Raw genomic sequence first — 16,537 nt, forward strand, 5'->3', positions numbered from 1 at the left:
TTTCCCTGTTGAGGCTGTTTTCACACACTGTGGTCAGTGAGACTAGGGCGGTCAGTGTAATTTCCTGTTTCTAGTCAGTTTCAGGTGCATATTGTTCTCCCTGCCCTGGCTGTTGTGTTTTGGCGGTGGAGGCTGGTGGGGAGCTCAAACCCAAGCAAAGCTTGGTTTCGTGGACGTCCAGGCACTCCTGAGCCCTGGTGCACCAAGCGGCTGTGAATTGGGCAATGGCTCAGGGCCCAGGCAGCTCCCAGGGGCCCCAGGTTGCATGACTGCACTTCCAGAACCAGTGGCTCAAGAGGAGCTGTGCTGGTGTTGTTTTTTCGCAGTGGCACTGAGGAGCCCCAGAATGTCCCTGCTTAGGGCCTCCAGGAGCCAACGCCACCTGCGTTCAGGAGACTAGGGGCTATTTTCCAAAATTGGAACGTGGGGCCTCAACTGCCGCTTTCCGTTTAGGTCGCGTTTGTCCTCTCTCCCATCCCCCCGCCATGGTGCTCCCCAGACTGTGCTGGGCTCTCTGCGTGCCCGGGTGCAGGGCTCTGCTAACCCTCTCTGCTTTCAAGTGCAGGTCCCAGTGCTGCTTCCTTGCCACCCTCCATCATGTGCTGCTCTTCTGCCCGTTACCTCTAGCAGGGCTCAGGGCTGGCAGCTGCCACTGCCAGTCGCCGAAGGCCAAGGGGATCTGAGCTTGGACAGGGGGCATAAGGGAGCAGTTGGAAGTCATCTTTTCCTTCCCTGTGCTGGGGGCACGGTGCCTCTTGTGGTTTGCTGTGACTTTCCTTTTTGCCATCAGGTTCTGTGTCTGTGTCTCTGAGTCTCTGTCACTCTCATGATGTGTGTCCTGTCCATAATCAGAGCCCGGAGGGCAGTTCCTCCAGATTCACCATGTGACAATGTCACAGTGAATCTGGACATCTCTGGCTCCTGGAGCCTGCCACTAAAGCCCTCCCTCCAGATCCCTCTTCTCAAGCACTGGGAACAGTGGGGAGGAACTGGGGAGAAACCTGTAGCAGAAGACCTTCCTTTGAGTCACTGCTCTTCTCTCTGTGACTTGAAAAACAGAGTACACCTGAGCCGGCCAGCCTGCAGCTGGTACACCCTCTGTTTGCACTGTGTAGCAGGCAGAGGCCCTGGCTAAGGCTGCGGTCTCAGTGGGCTTGGAACTGTACCGACCTAGTGGGAAACCGTCCAGGCCCCTGGAGCTGATAGTGGAAAGTAGGGTGGGAGGCAAAAGAGGCACAAGGAGGTGAACAGATTGACCTGGGGTCCCACCGGAGCTGCAGAGCAGAGCTGCCAATAGAAGCCAGGCTCTCTGTTGCCCGTCCAGTGCCCTTGCTGCTCGGCCAGACCGTGTCTCTGGCTAGTCGAAGTGCTGGAGAGTCTCTGTAGCACCCTGTGGCCTCTTGCTCTGGCTGTGTCCAGGGACTCCGGCACAGAGGGGAGCATGCAGGAAGCTGCCTGGAGGGTGTCTGGACTGCGGGGTGGTGGTGGGGCTTTCCTGGGCCAGAAGGCAGACTGTGACCATCCAGTCACTGTGCTTTGCGCTACAAAAAGGCCCCACCTTGCCCTAGCCCTTGCCAGTGATGGAGAAGCTGCCCTCCCCACCACCTCGGTAAGTCGTTCCGGTGGTTCGTTCCCCTCTCTCTGAAACATTTGCACCTTATTCCAGCCTGACTTTGTCTAACGCCCACCCCGGCACTGGCTCCTGCTCGGTGTGTCTGTGGACGATGGAAAAGTCCTTTGACACATTACGGTTGGACCCAAGCCCTTGCCCCTTCTCCGCTTCCCAGTGGGCTTGTTCCTTTTCTCCTGGGTTCCAGGAGAACCAAGACAAGCAAATGCGACTAAACTAAACCCAAGCCAGAGTGAATAAACCAGGGTGGCCGGGGGGTGGGGCTTTGCACAAGCCCAGGGCCTGCCTCCTGCCTGGAGGAAGCAGCTGAATCTTTGCTGTCTGGAGCAAAGACGGCTCATCCCAGGGTGCGCTGCTCCTCTGTGACCCGGCAGGCTTGGCCCCGTGGCATGCTGGGATGGGGATGTATTTGTAAGGCTGTTTGGATTAGTCTGGAGCACTAGATGCTGTGACCTGTTGTCCACCCGCTGCGCGCTGGTGTGTAGGGTGCTGTGGGTTTCCTTGGGCTGCCCTGGGGTCCCTTCTGACCCGATGCTCTACAGGCGACACCTAGGCAATGGGCCCCCCGGAGGGAAGATCCTCTGTGTGTCAGCTGGTGTAATGTGGAGCGTTCACCTCTGTGCGTTCTTGGCCTCGCCCTGTCAGGCCCCGTGCTAAGGCACTAGTCTACTGCAGGGCATGAGGGCCGCCGTTTGGTCGTGCAGATGGCGTCTAGCTGGGGTGAGCCATAGAGCAAGGAGCGGGGAGGCCTGACTTCAGAGTGCACAGAGTTCTGGGTGAGAGCCAAGCCCCTGCCCTGAACTCAGAGCATCTCCCGCAGGTCCTTTGCAGGATGGTCGGCAGGGCCAGTACTGTCTGAGCACTGCACGCTGCCTGGGGAGGCATCAGCAGGGCTTGGGGGCACCTGGCTTCACGCCGGGTCGCTGGGCACCGGCGCCCTGGAGACAGCACTCAGTCACAGGGAGCGAGCCTTCCCGGAGCCTGCCTCTGCCACCACCGTGTCCCCTTTCTGGTTCCGGCAAAGGAGTGAGAAACCTCAGAGCCACAGTCAGGGTCCCGGCTATTCAGAGAACAGACTAGCGGCCAGGGAGCCCAAGACAACAGCTCCCCCCAGAACGGTCAATAGCCCCCCCTCCCCTGTCACAACAACCCCCTCCTCTTCCGCCTCTGCTCCAGTTCCAGTGGTGCAGCTGCCCTCGGCTGATGGGCGCACGCGTCCCACTTCTTCCGGCTCACTCAGCAGAGCGGCTCCAAGGCCTCAGTGTGCTGCAAAGGGGAAGGGGATTTCCGTGTGCTGTGCCCCCCCTCCTCCCCGCCCCGCTGCTGCTGCAGCATCTGCTTCCCCCCTGGGGCGGCTGGCAGCTTCTGATGTACTGAATGATGTGGCTGTGTTTGCTAACACCCTCCTCTCCTTTACCTTTCTCCCCACAGACTGATAATCCATCGGCATCCCAGCTTGACAAGGTTCGTGGCATGGGTGTAACTTCCTTTGGGGGGCGGAGCGAGGGGCACGGACATGCTGTGTTCTGGGTAGTGTTTATTGTGACCTTGCGATGATGTATGGGAGGTGCAAAGCCCCTGGGCTTTGTGCTGCTGGGCATGTTACAGGGCGTGCCGAGACCTCAGACTGCCAGTCACCCGTTCTCAGCGCCCTGCTCACACCCAGACTCACACCTCCAGTCACCCGTCGCACACATGCACTGGTGTACGCACACTGGCATACTGATGTGCGTGCCTGTGGATGCACACTTAGTTCTGAATGTGCACTAGCATCCCCCAAGGAGCTGGGGCTAAAGCACCCCCGCTTCGCTCTTATGGCCCCCACCCATGTGGCCTTTCAGTACAGTGTCTCCACGCAGGCAAGACTAACAAGCTCGTGCTGAGCCCTGGCCGCTAGAGAGAGGTGCTGAGGGGCCTCACGCTTTGGGTAGGTGCTGTGGGCTCTGCGGTGCAGACAGCAGAGAGGCAAGAGATGGACTCGGGGGCGGTCTGAAAACAGACTCCATTAGACTCTCCGAGAGATACAGAAGTCTCCTCCAAATGGCGGAAGCTGCACAGGAGGGGCCTCTGCGCCAGCCTGGGAGGTTGTGTTGGATGGATCGAGAGGAGGCTGGTGAGGGACAAGAGAGAGGTCTGGGAAACAGGCTGGTGGAAGCCCAGGGAGGGAGACACTGGGCCCAGCGGAAGTGCCTGAGTCTGTGGGAATGCGCCTGAGGCACAGGCGGAGTGGCAGTGCTGTAGGGGTGCATTGTGCTCGGTAGTAACACGGTTCCTGCCCCAGGAGGCTTGCAGTGGGGGTGAAATCCAAGTGATGGCAGCACACACCCTGGAAACAGGCTCACCAAGGCCAACGGTGATTTCAGCACAGGAGGGCTGAAGCTGTGGCTGATTCAGGCCCAGAAGAGGAGGCGGCAATAGGCAGGTTTCCAGGCAAAGGAGATGTGGGAGGAAGAAGAGGGTTTGGCGGCAGAGGAGGGCCCTCACCCACCCAAAGGCAAGCAGAAGCTTGGCAGTTGATTGATCCCTGAGCAGCGTATGTAGCCTGCTCCTGGCAGAGAGTACCCCACTGCCAGGCACCCTGGGGCAGTCTGGTGTGCGTCTGGGGCCAGACATGTACTGAATATGCAGCCAGGTCCTGCCTCAAAGAGTTCAAGGGCCAGAGCTACACACGATTAGGCCAAAGGATGTAGCACATTTTAACACACTCTGTGTCCAGATGTATTGTCGTCGCTGGAGCTCAGGCTCTGAGCTGTAGGTTCTTACCCTGGCCTGTTAAGGCCAGTTGGCTGTGATATAGCAGTGACAATATCTGAGGTCAACATCAGCTTCCTTGTTTGAAGTTCGACTGTACTAAGTGCTCTGAAATCTACACAACTATTCAGATCACCTTTTTGTGTCTGTCTCAAGGACTGCAGATCTCTACGTGATCCACCTTGGGGGCCATTTGGCCAAAGCCTCCTAGGAGGGGGAATGGTGATTAGAGATGCAAAAGGAAGCAGTGATAGGGCTGTGCAGTGAGGGATGGGGTGTTGCGGGGAAAGGGTGGACCGGAGTAGATGGTCCTGGAAGGAAGAAGAGTTGGAGGGCTCAGTTAAGGGGGAAGGTGGTTACAAACATTTCAAAGCCCAACCATTATCCTTTTCCCACGGAGGAGACACCTTGTATCCAAATAGGCAGATCACCACACTGGAGCGATTCCTGTCTCTACCACTGGCTTGCTAGGTCACCTTGAGCATGTCACCTTGCCAGTTTGTGCCTGGGTTTACCATGTGTAAAATGAATCCTTAGAGAAGTATTGCTGAACAGCTCTGTATGGAAAAGCTAGCTCATTTGGTTGGAGCCTAGTCAGAGTGGTGCACCCAGCTGTGTAAATGACCAGTAACTCCTGCCCACCAACATTTCACTTTCTGTTTAATAGTCTAGGAAGTTAAATGGCAAACACGGAGTTCATGCAGAGCTCAGGTTGCCTGGTGCTGGGCTACACGCCAGAATGGCAAGTGTGATGAACCAGGAAATCCTGAGTTAAGGTAAATGCCCACGCAGCCTGAACTGTGACCTCTTTGAGTGAGGCCCTCATACCACACTCCGGTACATCCAACTCTGCCTTGTCCCTGTGATGGACGGCACCGTCTGCATTTGCCCTGTGCTGAGACACTGAGCCTGCTTCCCCTACAGCCGCTTCACTGCTCTTTGAGAGTCCCTTCCCACTTGCACCAGGGTATCACCTAACCTTGCTCTTTTTCCTACCCACCTCCTGACAGCATCCAGGCAAGAAAGCCCAGGGTCCCTCTCCGGACAGCCGGCTCCATTCTGTGTTGAAGGGATTCAAACAGGAACCGCAAGGAACACGTGCATCCGTTGTCTTTGGTAACAGGACTTGGACGCACAGATCTGCCAAGCTGCTCCAGCTATTCCCACTCCAGCCAATGTAGTTACAGCTCACACCGCAAACAAGGCTGCGGTGCGTGCAGAGAATTGCCTGGGGCTACTGCCAGCTCCAGGGGGCAGAGTCAGGCATGAGTGGCCATGCGCCCCGAGTCTGTTTTGTGGGTTCAGAAATTGGAGTTTGCTGTACCGCAGCCTTGGGTTAATGAAGGGCTTTGCCATTTAATTTTGCCTGGAAAACTCGCTTACTTTGTGTTCTAAGACTGAACACTCTGCGGGGCAGGCCCTGAGCTGCCTGCTGGATTGGTGCAGTGGGGGCAGAATGCAGACCGGATCCTGGGCAGAGCCCTTCAGTGGGCATAGGATAGTTTCTAGGGCTGTGCTTTCCCTTCACAGTTGTCCATTTGGAAATGTGCTTTGCTGTGTTGGAAGCCACCCAGTGGCAAAGGGAAGTGCTTCTCTTGTGGCCTGGCGGAAGCGGAGAGCTTGTTTTGATCCAGTCAGGCACAGAGGGTGGCCATGGAGGGTTCACAAAGGTGCTGGAAGTCCGGTACAGTCACGTTTCATTGCAACAAAAATCAAAGCTGGTATTTAGAGGGAGAAGAGAGGAAAGAGCTGGGGGCCAAGGACTGACTTTGTGGGGCAGAGCAGGAGCTGCCTCTAAGGATGGAGAAATAGCTGTTGGCTCAAGAAGGGCACAGAGATGCCAGCCCAGCTGGGAAGTGGCCAGAGAACAGGGGCTGCTTTGGCATCAGCTGGAAGGAGCCTTTCTCCGCTCAGGAGAGGTGGTGGTTAGTTTCATGGAGGAGAGACATTCCACGCAGAGGCGGGAGGGAAGCCCAGGCTGACCCGTGAGAGGGGCTGGAGAGGTGCGAGGCAGTGATTCAGGCACTTTGCTGAGATGGGAAGGTCAGAGGTGGGGACATGGGGGGAGGGCCCAGGGCAGGAATTTTAGGACTGGACAGCAGCCAGGAAAGAGGTGGTGATAGCACCAGAGGTGACGCTGGTACCATCAGGAGCCGGTGGCCCTGCCAAATACACAGTCCACTTGGGTCAATTTACAGTCCTGGGGATTTTTAAAATGGCAAATCTGGTGATTTCAGCTATTTAAATCTGAAATTCCACTGGGCTGTAAATACTGGGGGTCGGATCCAGAAAGGAGTTGTGTGGCGGTTGCAAGGTTGTCGGGTGGGGTGGGAGGTATTGCTACCCTTACTTCTGTGCAGCTCCTGGCAGCATCATTGCCTTCAGAGCTGGTCGGCTGGAGGACAGCGGCTGTAGGCCAGCAATTGAGCTCTGAAGGCAGAGCTACTGCCAAGAGCAGTAGAGAAATAGGGATGGGATGGGACAGGATTGTGACCCTTACATCTGCACTGCTGCCTGCAGAGCTGGGCCCTCAGTCAGCAGCTGCCACTCTCTGGCCCCCCAGCTCTGAAGGCAGTAAGGAAGGGCGAGATGGGTATGGTAACGTCATCCTTGTTTCTGCACCGTTCCTGGCTGGGCACTGCCTTCAGAGCTGGACACCCAGCCAGCTGGACAACCTCTGCGATCTGGCCACCCAGCTCAAAAGGCAGCAATACCAGAGTAGGATGGCAGTACCGTAACCCTCCTGAGATACCGTTGTGGCCCCCTGCACACCTCTCTTTTGGGTCAGGACCCCCAGTTTCAGAAACACTGGTCTCATCCGTGAAATCCGCATAGCATGGGGTAAACGCACGCGGGAGGACACCAGAGTTCATGGAGACACATTTTGCGTGGCTGTGAATCTGGCGGAGCCCTACCAATAAGAGACGTAAGGTGTGAAGGGCAAAAAGCACTGAATGAGTGCTCCTGTATACTACTAGAAAGACCCAGGAGAGACAGTAGAGTGGAGTGGGGCCCCTGGGCCGATGCCATGATCTGGACCCACTGTCTGGTGAAGCGTCTCCCTTTTGACCAGTGCCTCAGCAGCGACGCCACAGCCACATCAGCTGGAGAGGGAGTCGGCCAGCAGGCTTGGGCCCTGCGGGGGAGATCCGGAGCGCTGACGAGGCAGAGAGATGCGGAAGTGTGGGGAGAAGGGCCTTGCCCAGTGATGGGGTGGGAATGGACGGAGGGTGAAGGACGAGGCTGTGTGAGGCTGGAGGGGGGCAGACACTTTAATGAGCCAGGAGCAGCCTGGGAGTGCGTGGGGAGCCATGCAGGGGCCGCGAGCTGCCCGGCCATGGGCTGATTTGGGAGAGTGAGGAGGTGGGGACACAGCGAGAGCTGCCTCTGAGCAGATGGGGATCGTCGCACGTGGCTGGAAGGGGAGAGCTCAGGGCCCGGACACGGTGGTTCTGAGGGCAGCCCAGAGGGTGCTCAGCTCCACTCCATGTCTGTGGGCCCCTTTGTGTTGTGAGCGAAGAGATGGGGGCATCTGGGCCCCGGTGCCAGTCCTAGGAGATGGGGTATCGGGCCCCCAGTGCTATTCTGAGGAGATGGGGGTATCAGGGCCCTGGTGCCAGTCCTAGGAGATGGGGATATCAGGGCCCCGGTGCCAGTCCGAGGAGATGGGGACATCTGGGCCCTGGTGCCAGTTTGAGGAGATGGGGGTATCTGGGTCCCGGTGCCAGTCCTAGGAGATGGGCGTATCTGAGCCCCCAGTGCTATTCTGAGGAGATGGGGGGTGTCTGAGCCCCCAGTGCTATTCTGAGGAGATGGGGGGTGTCTGAGCCCCTGGCAGCTGTCGGAGGACGTAGAGGGTGTCTCAGCTGCTGGGGTGTGTGTCTGAGGGGCAGGTAGGGCACAGTGAGCATCTCAGCGTGTGCAGTGTGTCTGTGGGGCACCTCAGGGAGGGTGAGGACCGGGGACGTCCGAGGTGGAGGAGGGGGTGTCTGGCCCCAGGGGGCTTGTTGTAAGTCTTGACAAGGAGCAGGTGGCATCTAAGCCCCACACTTCTTGCTTGAGAGGTCAGGTCTCTGTCCTTGCTGCACGTCTGAGGAGAGGGCAGGGGCGCGTCGGCCCCCGCAGCCTGGCGGAGGTGCTGGAGGAAGGGGCCGTCTCTCCCCTGGGCTGTGCCTTTGGGACGGAGGCCTCAGGCTGCGTTGTGCGGTTCAGGGTGTTTAGTCTGTGTTGCATTAGGAGAATCCCTGGCTCCTGGCACAGCCGGGGAGCCGGCCGAGACTCGGGCCCTTGTGGCTCTGACTCCTGGCCGAGGGAGCCTGTGGGCAGGCTCAGAGCTGGTGTGGCGCGGGAGATGGCTGTGAAGGCTGCGGCAGGGGTGTTGTGGGGAACACGAACAGGCCAGGCTGATGGTTTACTGGTGTGGGGAAGATGCCTGGTCGTGCCCCGAGGCAGGCCACAGGGCTGCCGGGCTGGCCCAGAGGATGGGGACAGATGAGAGCAGGCCCATAGCTCGGGAGGGGTCGTGTATCGGGGGGTTAGAGGTGGGTGGGATCAGGCCCTAGTAGGGTGTGGGGTGGACACACCAACCAGAACGGACCCACCCCGCCCCTGTTCTCTGATGCGTGCAGACTCTTCCTTGCCACCACACCAGGCCTCCTTTGCAGGAGTTTCTGCTTGGCTCCTGCGCCAGAGACTGGCCGCTTTTGAAACCAGCGTGCCCACCCTGCCCTTCCCCTGCGTTTGACCCAGAGCCATTGGTTGGGGGCTGTGGGGGAAGGGGACAGGTCTCTGCCCTTTAGCAGGGTGAGCCAGTCGTGTGCCATAGCCAGATACTGCTTCAGAGCCAGCGGAGCAAGCCCTGCAGCAGAGTGTGTCCAGCCGACCCCAAACACCCTTCCCAGCCAGCCCTTCTCTGCCCTAGGCTGTTTGCAAGTGCTCGTTCTCTGCCAGCTCTCCCGGCTCCCTCCCTCACTCACCCATCCCCTCCTCCTTTTGCTCCCTGGAATCTTGGGGGTGTTCCAGCCCCCGCTGTGAGAGCCCAAGCAGGGCAAATCGCTCAGAACAGGGCCACGTACAGCCCCAGACTTGGGGTCCTTCACTGTCAGGCACCAAACCCGTCACACCGAGCGCTGGTGTGGCCACACTGCCCGGCAAGCAGGCACACAAGCAGTTCTCTCCCCCTGGGGGCAGGTTATGGAAACCAACCTCCCCAAAGCCACACAGGTTCTTCCAGCCCCACCCCGGGTCAGCGTGTACCTCAGATCTGACCCCCGAGCACCCTGGGCCCGTCCTTTGGGATCTCAGGTCTAAAGGGTTATTAGAAAGGAAAGAAATGGGTGAGAGTAAAACGGTCAGAGCAATCCAATGCCGCACACCGGTCCCAGCAGTCTTGGCGCAGGCGGCAGCAGAGGGGGGCAGGCAGCTGTCTAGAAAGTCTCTGGAGTACATCCTGTGTGAGGGCAGGTCAGCGATCCTTCCGGTCTCAGCTGGGAGCTGGGAGGAGCTGGGCTGCAAACCAAGAGGGAGGAGCCCCAGGGCCGCCTTTGTACCTCTGCTCATGTGGCGGGAATTCCATTGCTCCACCCTGACTGGCGGCATGTCCAAGATGGAGCCCGTCCTGTGAGCAGGTCACCTGCCCAAGTCCTTTTTAGGCCGCCAGCCACGGCCCCTCTGCTGAGTGACGTGTCCTCAGCCGAATTCCTCAGCTGGGGACTGGAATCTGGTGCGGCCTTTTCGCTGTCTTGGCTCGGGACCTTTCTCGGGGGGTTGCCGCTCCTCCTACTGTGGTCTCCCGGAAACTAACGCTCTCAGTAGCAGCACGGAGCCAACCCTTACAACCCCGCGTATAAAAGTGCTACAAATACCCGAGCCCTGTAGATAGATTCAGCGAATCCCCAGCTTTCAGCGGACACCTCCTTTGGCCAAGATTTGGCGCAAACCTAGGACAGTGGTTGCAGTCGTGTTTCGCATGTTCATCTGACAATCCGGTAACGTCACACTCCCTTTCTCCCCCCTTCGTTCTCGCACTGGCGGACTCGCAGCTGTGTCTCCCTAGCAACAGGTACTCTCAGGCTGTGTGGCTATTTATAGACCTGGCCTGCTGAGCAGCGCCGGACTATTGCTTTGCAGCAGTATAGGGCAGGGGAATGGGGGCAGGGCTGGATTGCCAGGGTGGCTCCTCTCTCCTTCCCGCTGCTCGCCTCCCAGAGGCGACCTGCAAGCCACAGCAGGCTTCTGAATGGAAGATAAGGAACTGCATTGGCAGCCACAGCGGGGAAATGAAGGGGAGGGATCTGAGTGGTTCTGGAGCCTAGGAGGGGAGGCCCTTAGCTCCAGACACTCCCTGCGTCTGTCCTGCGCCCTGTGCAGACGGACATGTGCTGTGAGCTCTGCCACAGGCTTTGCAGTCATGCAGGCTGCCTAGCGAGAGAAGCTGGGCACTGCGGTTTGAAGCCTGTAGGTAGGACTTTTGCTTTGATGCAGGTCAGTCCTGTCACTTGGTTGCTCTGAGGTCTGTCTGACCCTGTGCAAAGCAGATGGATTAAAAGGACAGGAATAGCCCTGCTGCCTGCAGGTCAGGCCTGCGACTCTCCTGTCCTCCACTGCCCTTCTCTCCCACTGGGACCAGGTTAACCAACTTCCAGCAGTGTCAGAGAGCTCAATCCTGTGCCGGGCACTAATCTGCCAGAGGCTGGCAGGACTGCAACAGCCCATGGGGTTACGGAGCCCTAGCAACAGTGGGCTCATTTCTGATGGATGTCACCTGGTTGGTGTGCACATGATTTCCTGAGCTGGATCTCTGCATCCCAGATCCAGGCCCCACCCCTGTGGCAAATGATGGTGTTCTGCTATCCCAGCCTGAATGAGGGAAGCCCACATGAGAAGAGACAGAGGAAGGGTTACTAGACAGATGAAGCGTAAGGGCTCCAAATTCATCTAGGAGCAGGGGGAGTTCCTGTTGTATCCACTTACAGAATCACAGAATCACAGGGCTGGAAGGGACCTCAGGAGGTCATCTAGTCCAGCCCCCTGCTTCAAGCAGGATCAACCCCACTAAGTCATCCCAGCCAGGACCTTGTCCAGCCGGGACTTAAAAACCTCCAGGGATGGACCTCACTTACGCCAGTGAGGAATAAGTCCATCAGAGTAGATCACGCTCTAGTGAGAAAGAGAAGAAAAATGTCATATGTGAGGAGAGGTTGGACTTCACCTCCGGGTCACTGGTTCCAGTACATCCCTAGTGGGGATCATTCCCACCTGAGGGTGTTCAGTGGGGCGGAAGGAATGAGCTGGGAGACTCAGGGCAGTTGTGAGCAGACAGGTATCCACAATGTAGAGCCACCACCCAAGGTCCTGAATACCGGCTCCCCAGATGGGACCACAACACTGCTTTGGAGTGGAGTTGGGGGGGTGCTTGCCCTCCGGTCGCCCCAGTTGTGCATTGCCTGTAGATATCACCTCCCAGCTCCAGCGCTGTCTGACTGCCTGCTGGCTTATGGCCATGTGCAGGCCTGGCACCTCTCCCAGGGAGTGTGCAGGCAGGGAGGTGCGAGGTGCCCTTAGTAGGTGGTTCTGGAAGACCAGGCCCAGAGGGGGCGCTTGCTCTATATGAGATTGGCAGCTGCAGCATTTGTATCATGGCTTTGGTGGTAAGGGTCGTGCCTTAATCTCCCGCAGGAGTGAGAGGAGAAATGGTCCCAAAGCAAAACTCTAGCTCGGTAATCAGCTCCCAGCTCTATGGTGTAACCTCTCTCGGGAGCTTTGGGAAGGTCTGACTCTCAGCCTGGGCTTTAGGTGGGTCCCATTATAGAGAATTCACCCCCCTCACGATCCTTTCGTGACCCTTGCCCAGTGCTTTTTTTTTGTTCTGGCTCTTGCTGGTCCTTTCCACATGGACTTCCCACTGTCGCCTACTCCATCCTTTAAATGGCGATCAGGTTTTCCACCTGCCTGAGTGCCAGCTTCCATGGGCTGCCAGAAGCCAGTGATTCCTGTCCTAAGCAAGACAGATCCCAGAACAAACTATCAGAGTCACTCTGGAGATGCAAACCTCCTCTCTCTTAGTAGTAGGCATCCTTCAGTCTGGTGTTGGCTTTGCTGTCAGAAACACCCTTCTACAAATGGTGGAATTAGTCATGGGCGGATCAGAAAGACTTCTTTGGATCACGCTTCAAACTTGCGCCAGTCCCGACCACCTGATCAGCGCTTATGCTGTTTCTAGCTGTTATTTCTGCCATTCTACCCAAAACTGAATGTCATTGAGCTTCTCTATGTTCCATGGCACAGCTGGGCTGCAGAGTCCCGATGCTGGCACTAAGCCTGCAGGAGAATGAGGACCTAGGAGTGCTAGGTCACACATGCAGTCTTTCTGGGCCTGCCTGTGTGGCACTCTCTGCTCTATGGGGTGATGGAGAGTCTGGATTTTCAGATGCTTGTGGAATGATCACAGCAAGTTGTAACACAGGCTAAGTCTATAGTAGGGTGAAAAGTCGCAGAGAGGTGGCCATGTTAGTCTGTATCTTCGCCAAACAGAAAAGCAGCCCTGTAGCACCTTAAAGACTAACAATATTACTTTTTATGTGATGTGCTTTCAGGGACAGACCCACTTCTTCAAATCTGGAAAATCCTGATCTATTCTATATATACGCTATATACTATACATACACTATGTATAGGTCTTCAGACTCTTAGACAAAGAGTTAATGGGCACAAAAGAGACATAAAAACACTCCTGATCCACAAACCGGTCAGCCGACATTTTAATGGAGTGGGCCATTCTGTTAGTGACTTAAGAGTGTGCGTCTTACTGAAGAAGAATTCTCACACTACTTTGGAAAGACAGGCTGCTGAACTCTCTTTTATATTCAAATTCAATACCTTAACACGTGGTTTGAACCGGGATGCGAATTTTCTGGGTCATTATAGGGGCTCTTTTGCATACTTGGCTTAATCTAATTCTTGACACCCCCCCACCCCACCCCACCCCTCTACTCTCTGATTTGCTCACCTTGATCATTTCTGATTTGTCAACCTTGATTACTATTTTTGGTTCTCTGTGCCTTACATATTGAGTCTGTTCTGGTATGGCTATGGTCTGAAGAAGTGGGTCTGTCCAATGAAAGCTCATCACTTAAGCTACGTCTACACGTGTATGCTACATCGAAATACCTTATTTCGATGTAGCGAAATCGAAATAAGCTATTTCGATGAATAGCGTCTACACGTCCTCCAGGGATGGTGCCGTTGACGTTCAGGTTCGACGTTGGGCAGCACCACATCGAAGTAGGCGCCACAGGGTAGCGTCTACACACCAAAGCGGCCCACATTGAAATAAGGGTGCCAGGAACAGCTGCAGACAGGGTCACAGGGCAGACTAGCACTTCCCGGGCAACAGCAAGCCGCTCCCTTAAAGGGCCCCTCTCAGACACACTTGCATTAAACAACACAAGATCCACAGAGCCGACAATTGGTTGCAGACCCTGTGCATGCAGCATGGATCCCCAGCTGCCACAGCAGCAGCCAGAAGCCCTGGGCTAAGGGCTGCTGCACACGGTGACCATAGAGCCCCGCAGGGGCTGGAGGGAGCGTCTCTCAGCCCCTCAGCTGATGGCCGCCATGGCAGACCCCACTATTTCGATGTTGCGGGACGCGGATCAGCTACATGTCCCCTACTTCGACATTCAACGTCGAAGTAGGGCGCTATTCCCATCTCCTGGTGGGGATAGCGACTTTGACGTCTTGCCACCTTATGTCAATTTCAACTTCGAAATAGCGCTCGCCACGTGTAGACGTGGCGGGCGCTATTTCGAAGTTGGCGCGGCTACTTCGAAGTAGCCGGCACGTGTAGATGCAGCTTTAATGAATTATTTTGTTAGAAAGACATCCTGTATGGTGAGCTAGCCTCTGGCAAAAGACCTCCCAGACGCCCCCAGTTGCGCTACAAAGATGTCTGCAAGAGAGACCTCAGAGAGGTAGACATCGAGCTGGACAACTGAGAAGAACTAGCAGACGACCGCAGCAGATGGAGGCAGGGGTTACACAAGGGCCTTCAGAAGGGCGAGATGAAGATCAGACAGCTTGCAGAGGAGAAGCGAGCACACAGAGAGCACAATAAGGACTTGCCAGACACCCACCACATCTGCAAGAGATGCAGCAAGGACTGTCACTCTCGTGTGGGTCTTCATAGTCACAATAGACGCTGTAAATGAAGTCCTCAATTGAAACTTTAAAGGGCGCGATCCATAGTCGATACAGACTGAAGGATGCCTACTACTACTACTACTACTTTAAAGTGCTACTTTACTGCTTTTTTGTTTGATATGTATAGGTCTATACCAGAATATAAGTCAATTTCAGATACGCAGTTCTAGTTATGGCATTTGCATAGCTAGAATCGACATATCAGAATCGACTTACTTCCCTAATGTAGACCTAGCATCTAATACTCTCCTGTCGACCTCCCGTACAGGGTCAACTGCTGACCCCAAAGAGATCGATTTTGTACGTCTTTACCTGACGCACGCCATTGAACTCCGGAAGATCGACCTTGACCGGATCGATCTTCCTTGAGATATGGACATACCCGGAGCTACTCTGATAGAGGCCTCAGGCAGTGCCCTGCCTCTCGCTGCACAGGAAGGGGGAAGGTGTTGGATTCCGAGGCACGGACTGTGAAAGGCAGGAGCACTGAAATGCAAACTGACACAGAGGCACTGACGTACCACTGAGCCAAATGTCTGTGTGGTGTTGGTGAGCCAGGGACCCCACCGTCAACCGCTTATCTCCTGCACCCCAAACACTTACTCCACACCTTGCAGGCAGAAGAGCATCAGGTTTTTAGCCAGGGTGAGTGCACATATCCAAGTAGCTGACTTCCCTGTTGATTGAAATGACAAGGGTTGGAGGCAGGGGACAGTCTGCCCAGGGTGGAGCTGGCCTTCGGATGAAGAGTCTTGAAAATAGAACCACAGTCAACTGGTCCCTCAGCTGTTTTGAGGCATGTGTTGGGGGGATCTGATGCCCCCCCACCCCACTCCCGTGTGCATGAGGAAGGTGAGTCTGTGATGTTTGGAGTGTGTGCCTAGGGCCGCAGAGAATCATAGAATCATAGAAGAGTAGAACTGGAAGGGACCTCGAGAGGCCATAGAGTCCAGCCCCCTGCCCTCACGGCAGGACCAAGCACTTTCTAGACCATCCCTGAAAGCCACCTATCTAACCTCTTCTTAAATAGCTCCAGTGATGGAGATTCTACCACTTCCCTTGGCAATTCGTTCCAGTGTTTGATCACCCTGACAGTTAGGAACTTTTTCCTAATGTCCAACCCGCACCTCCCCTGCTGCAATTTAAGTCCATTGCCTCTTGTTGTATCCTCAGAGGCGAGGAAGAACAAGTTCCCTCCCTCTGCCTTATGACACCCTTTTAAATACCTGAAAACTGCTATCATGTCCCCCCTCAATCTTCTCTTTTCCGAACTAAACAAGCCCAATTCTTTCAGCCTTTCTTCATAGGTCATGTTCTCTAGAGCTTTGATCATTCTCGTTGCTCTCCTCTGGACCCTCTCCAATTTCTCCACATCCTTCCTGAACTGCGGTGCCCAGAACTGGACACAATACCCCAGCTGAGGCCTAACCAGCGCAGAGTAGAGCGGGAGAATGACTTCCACAAGGCTCGTTATTCTATCAAAGAAAGCTATTAGATTGGTTTGACATGATCTGTTTTTAACAAAACCATGCTGGCTGTTCCCTATCACCTTACCACCTTCCAAATGCTTGCAGATGATTTCTTTAATGACCTGCTCCATTCTCTTTCCTGGCACAGAAGTTAAGCTGAGTGGCCTGTAGTTTCCCGGATTATTCTTGTTCCCCTTTTTATAAATGGGTACTATATTTGCCCTTTTCCAGTCTTCTGGAATCTCTCCCGTCTCCCATGATTTTCCAAAAATGATTGCTAAAGGCTCAGATACCTCTTCTATCAGCTCCTTGAGGATTCTAGGATGCATTTCATCAGGCCCTGGTGATTTGCAGACATCTAATTTTTCTAAGTAAATTTTAATTTGTTCTTTTCTTATTTCAACTTCTAAACCTACCCCTTTTTCACTAGCATTCTCTATGTCAGGCATTCCTTCAGATTTCTCAGTGAAGACCGAAACAAAGAAAT

At 55.5% G+C, this 16,537-nt stretch overlaps 1 protein-coding gene across 4 annotated transcripts in view; it reads left to right on the forward strand.

Moving 5' to 3' along the window:
• The window catches only part of DNMT3A (DNA methyltransferase 3 alpha), a 234,181-nt gene that overhangs the window by 132,912 nt on the left and 84,732 nt on the right, over positions 1–16,537 (forward strand). For 2 of the 4 annotated variants that reach the window (XM_074991537.1, XM_074991538.1), the window contains exon 7: positions 3,062–3,094. The exons of the other annotated variants lie outside the window; for them this stretch is intronic. In XM_074991537.1, coding sequence (XP_074847638.1) covers positions 3,062–3,094 — 33 coding nt within the window. The remainder of the gene's footprint in view (positions 1–3,061; positions 3,095–16,537) is intronic. 4 annotated transcript variants of the gene reach the window in all.

The sequence above is a fragment of the Carettochelys insculpta genome, chromosome 3 (assembly GCF_033958435.1).
Source record: "Carettochelys insculpta isolate YL-2023 chromosome 3, ASM3395843v1, whole genome shotgun sequence".
Lineage (NCBI taxonomy): Eukaryota > Metazoa > Chordata > Testudines > Carettochelyidae > Carettochelys > Carettochelys insculpta.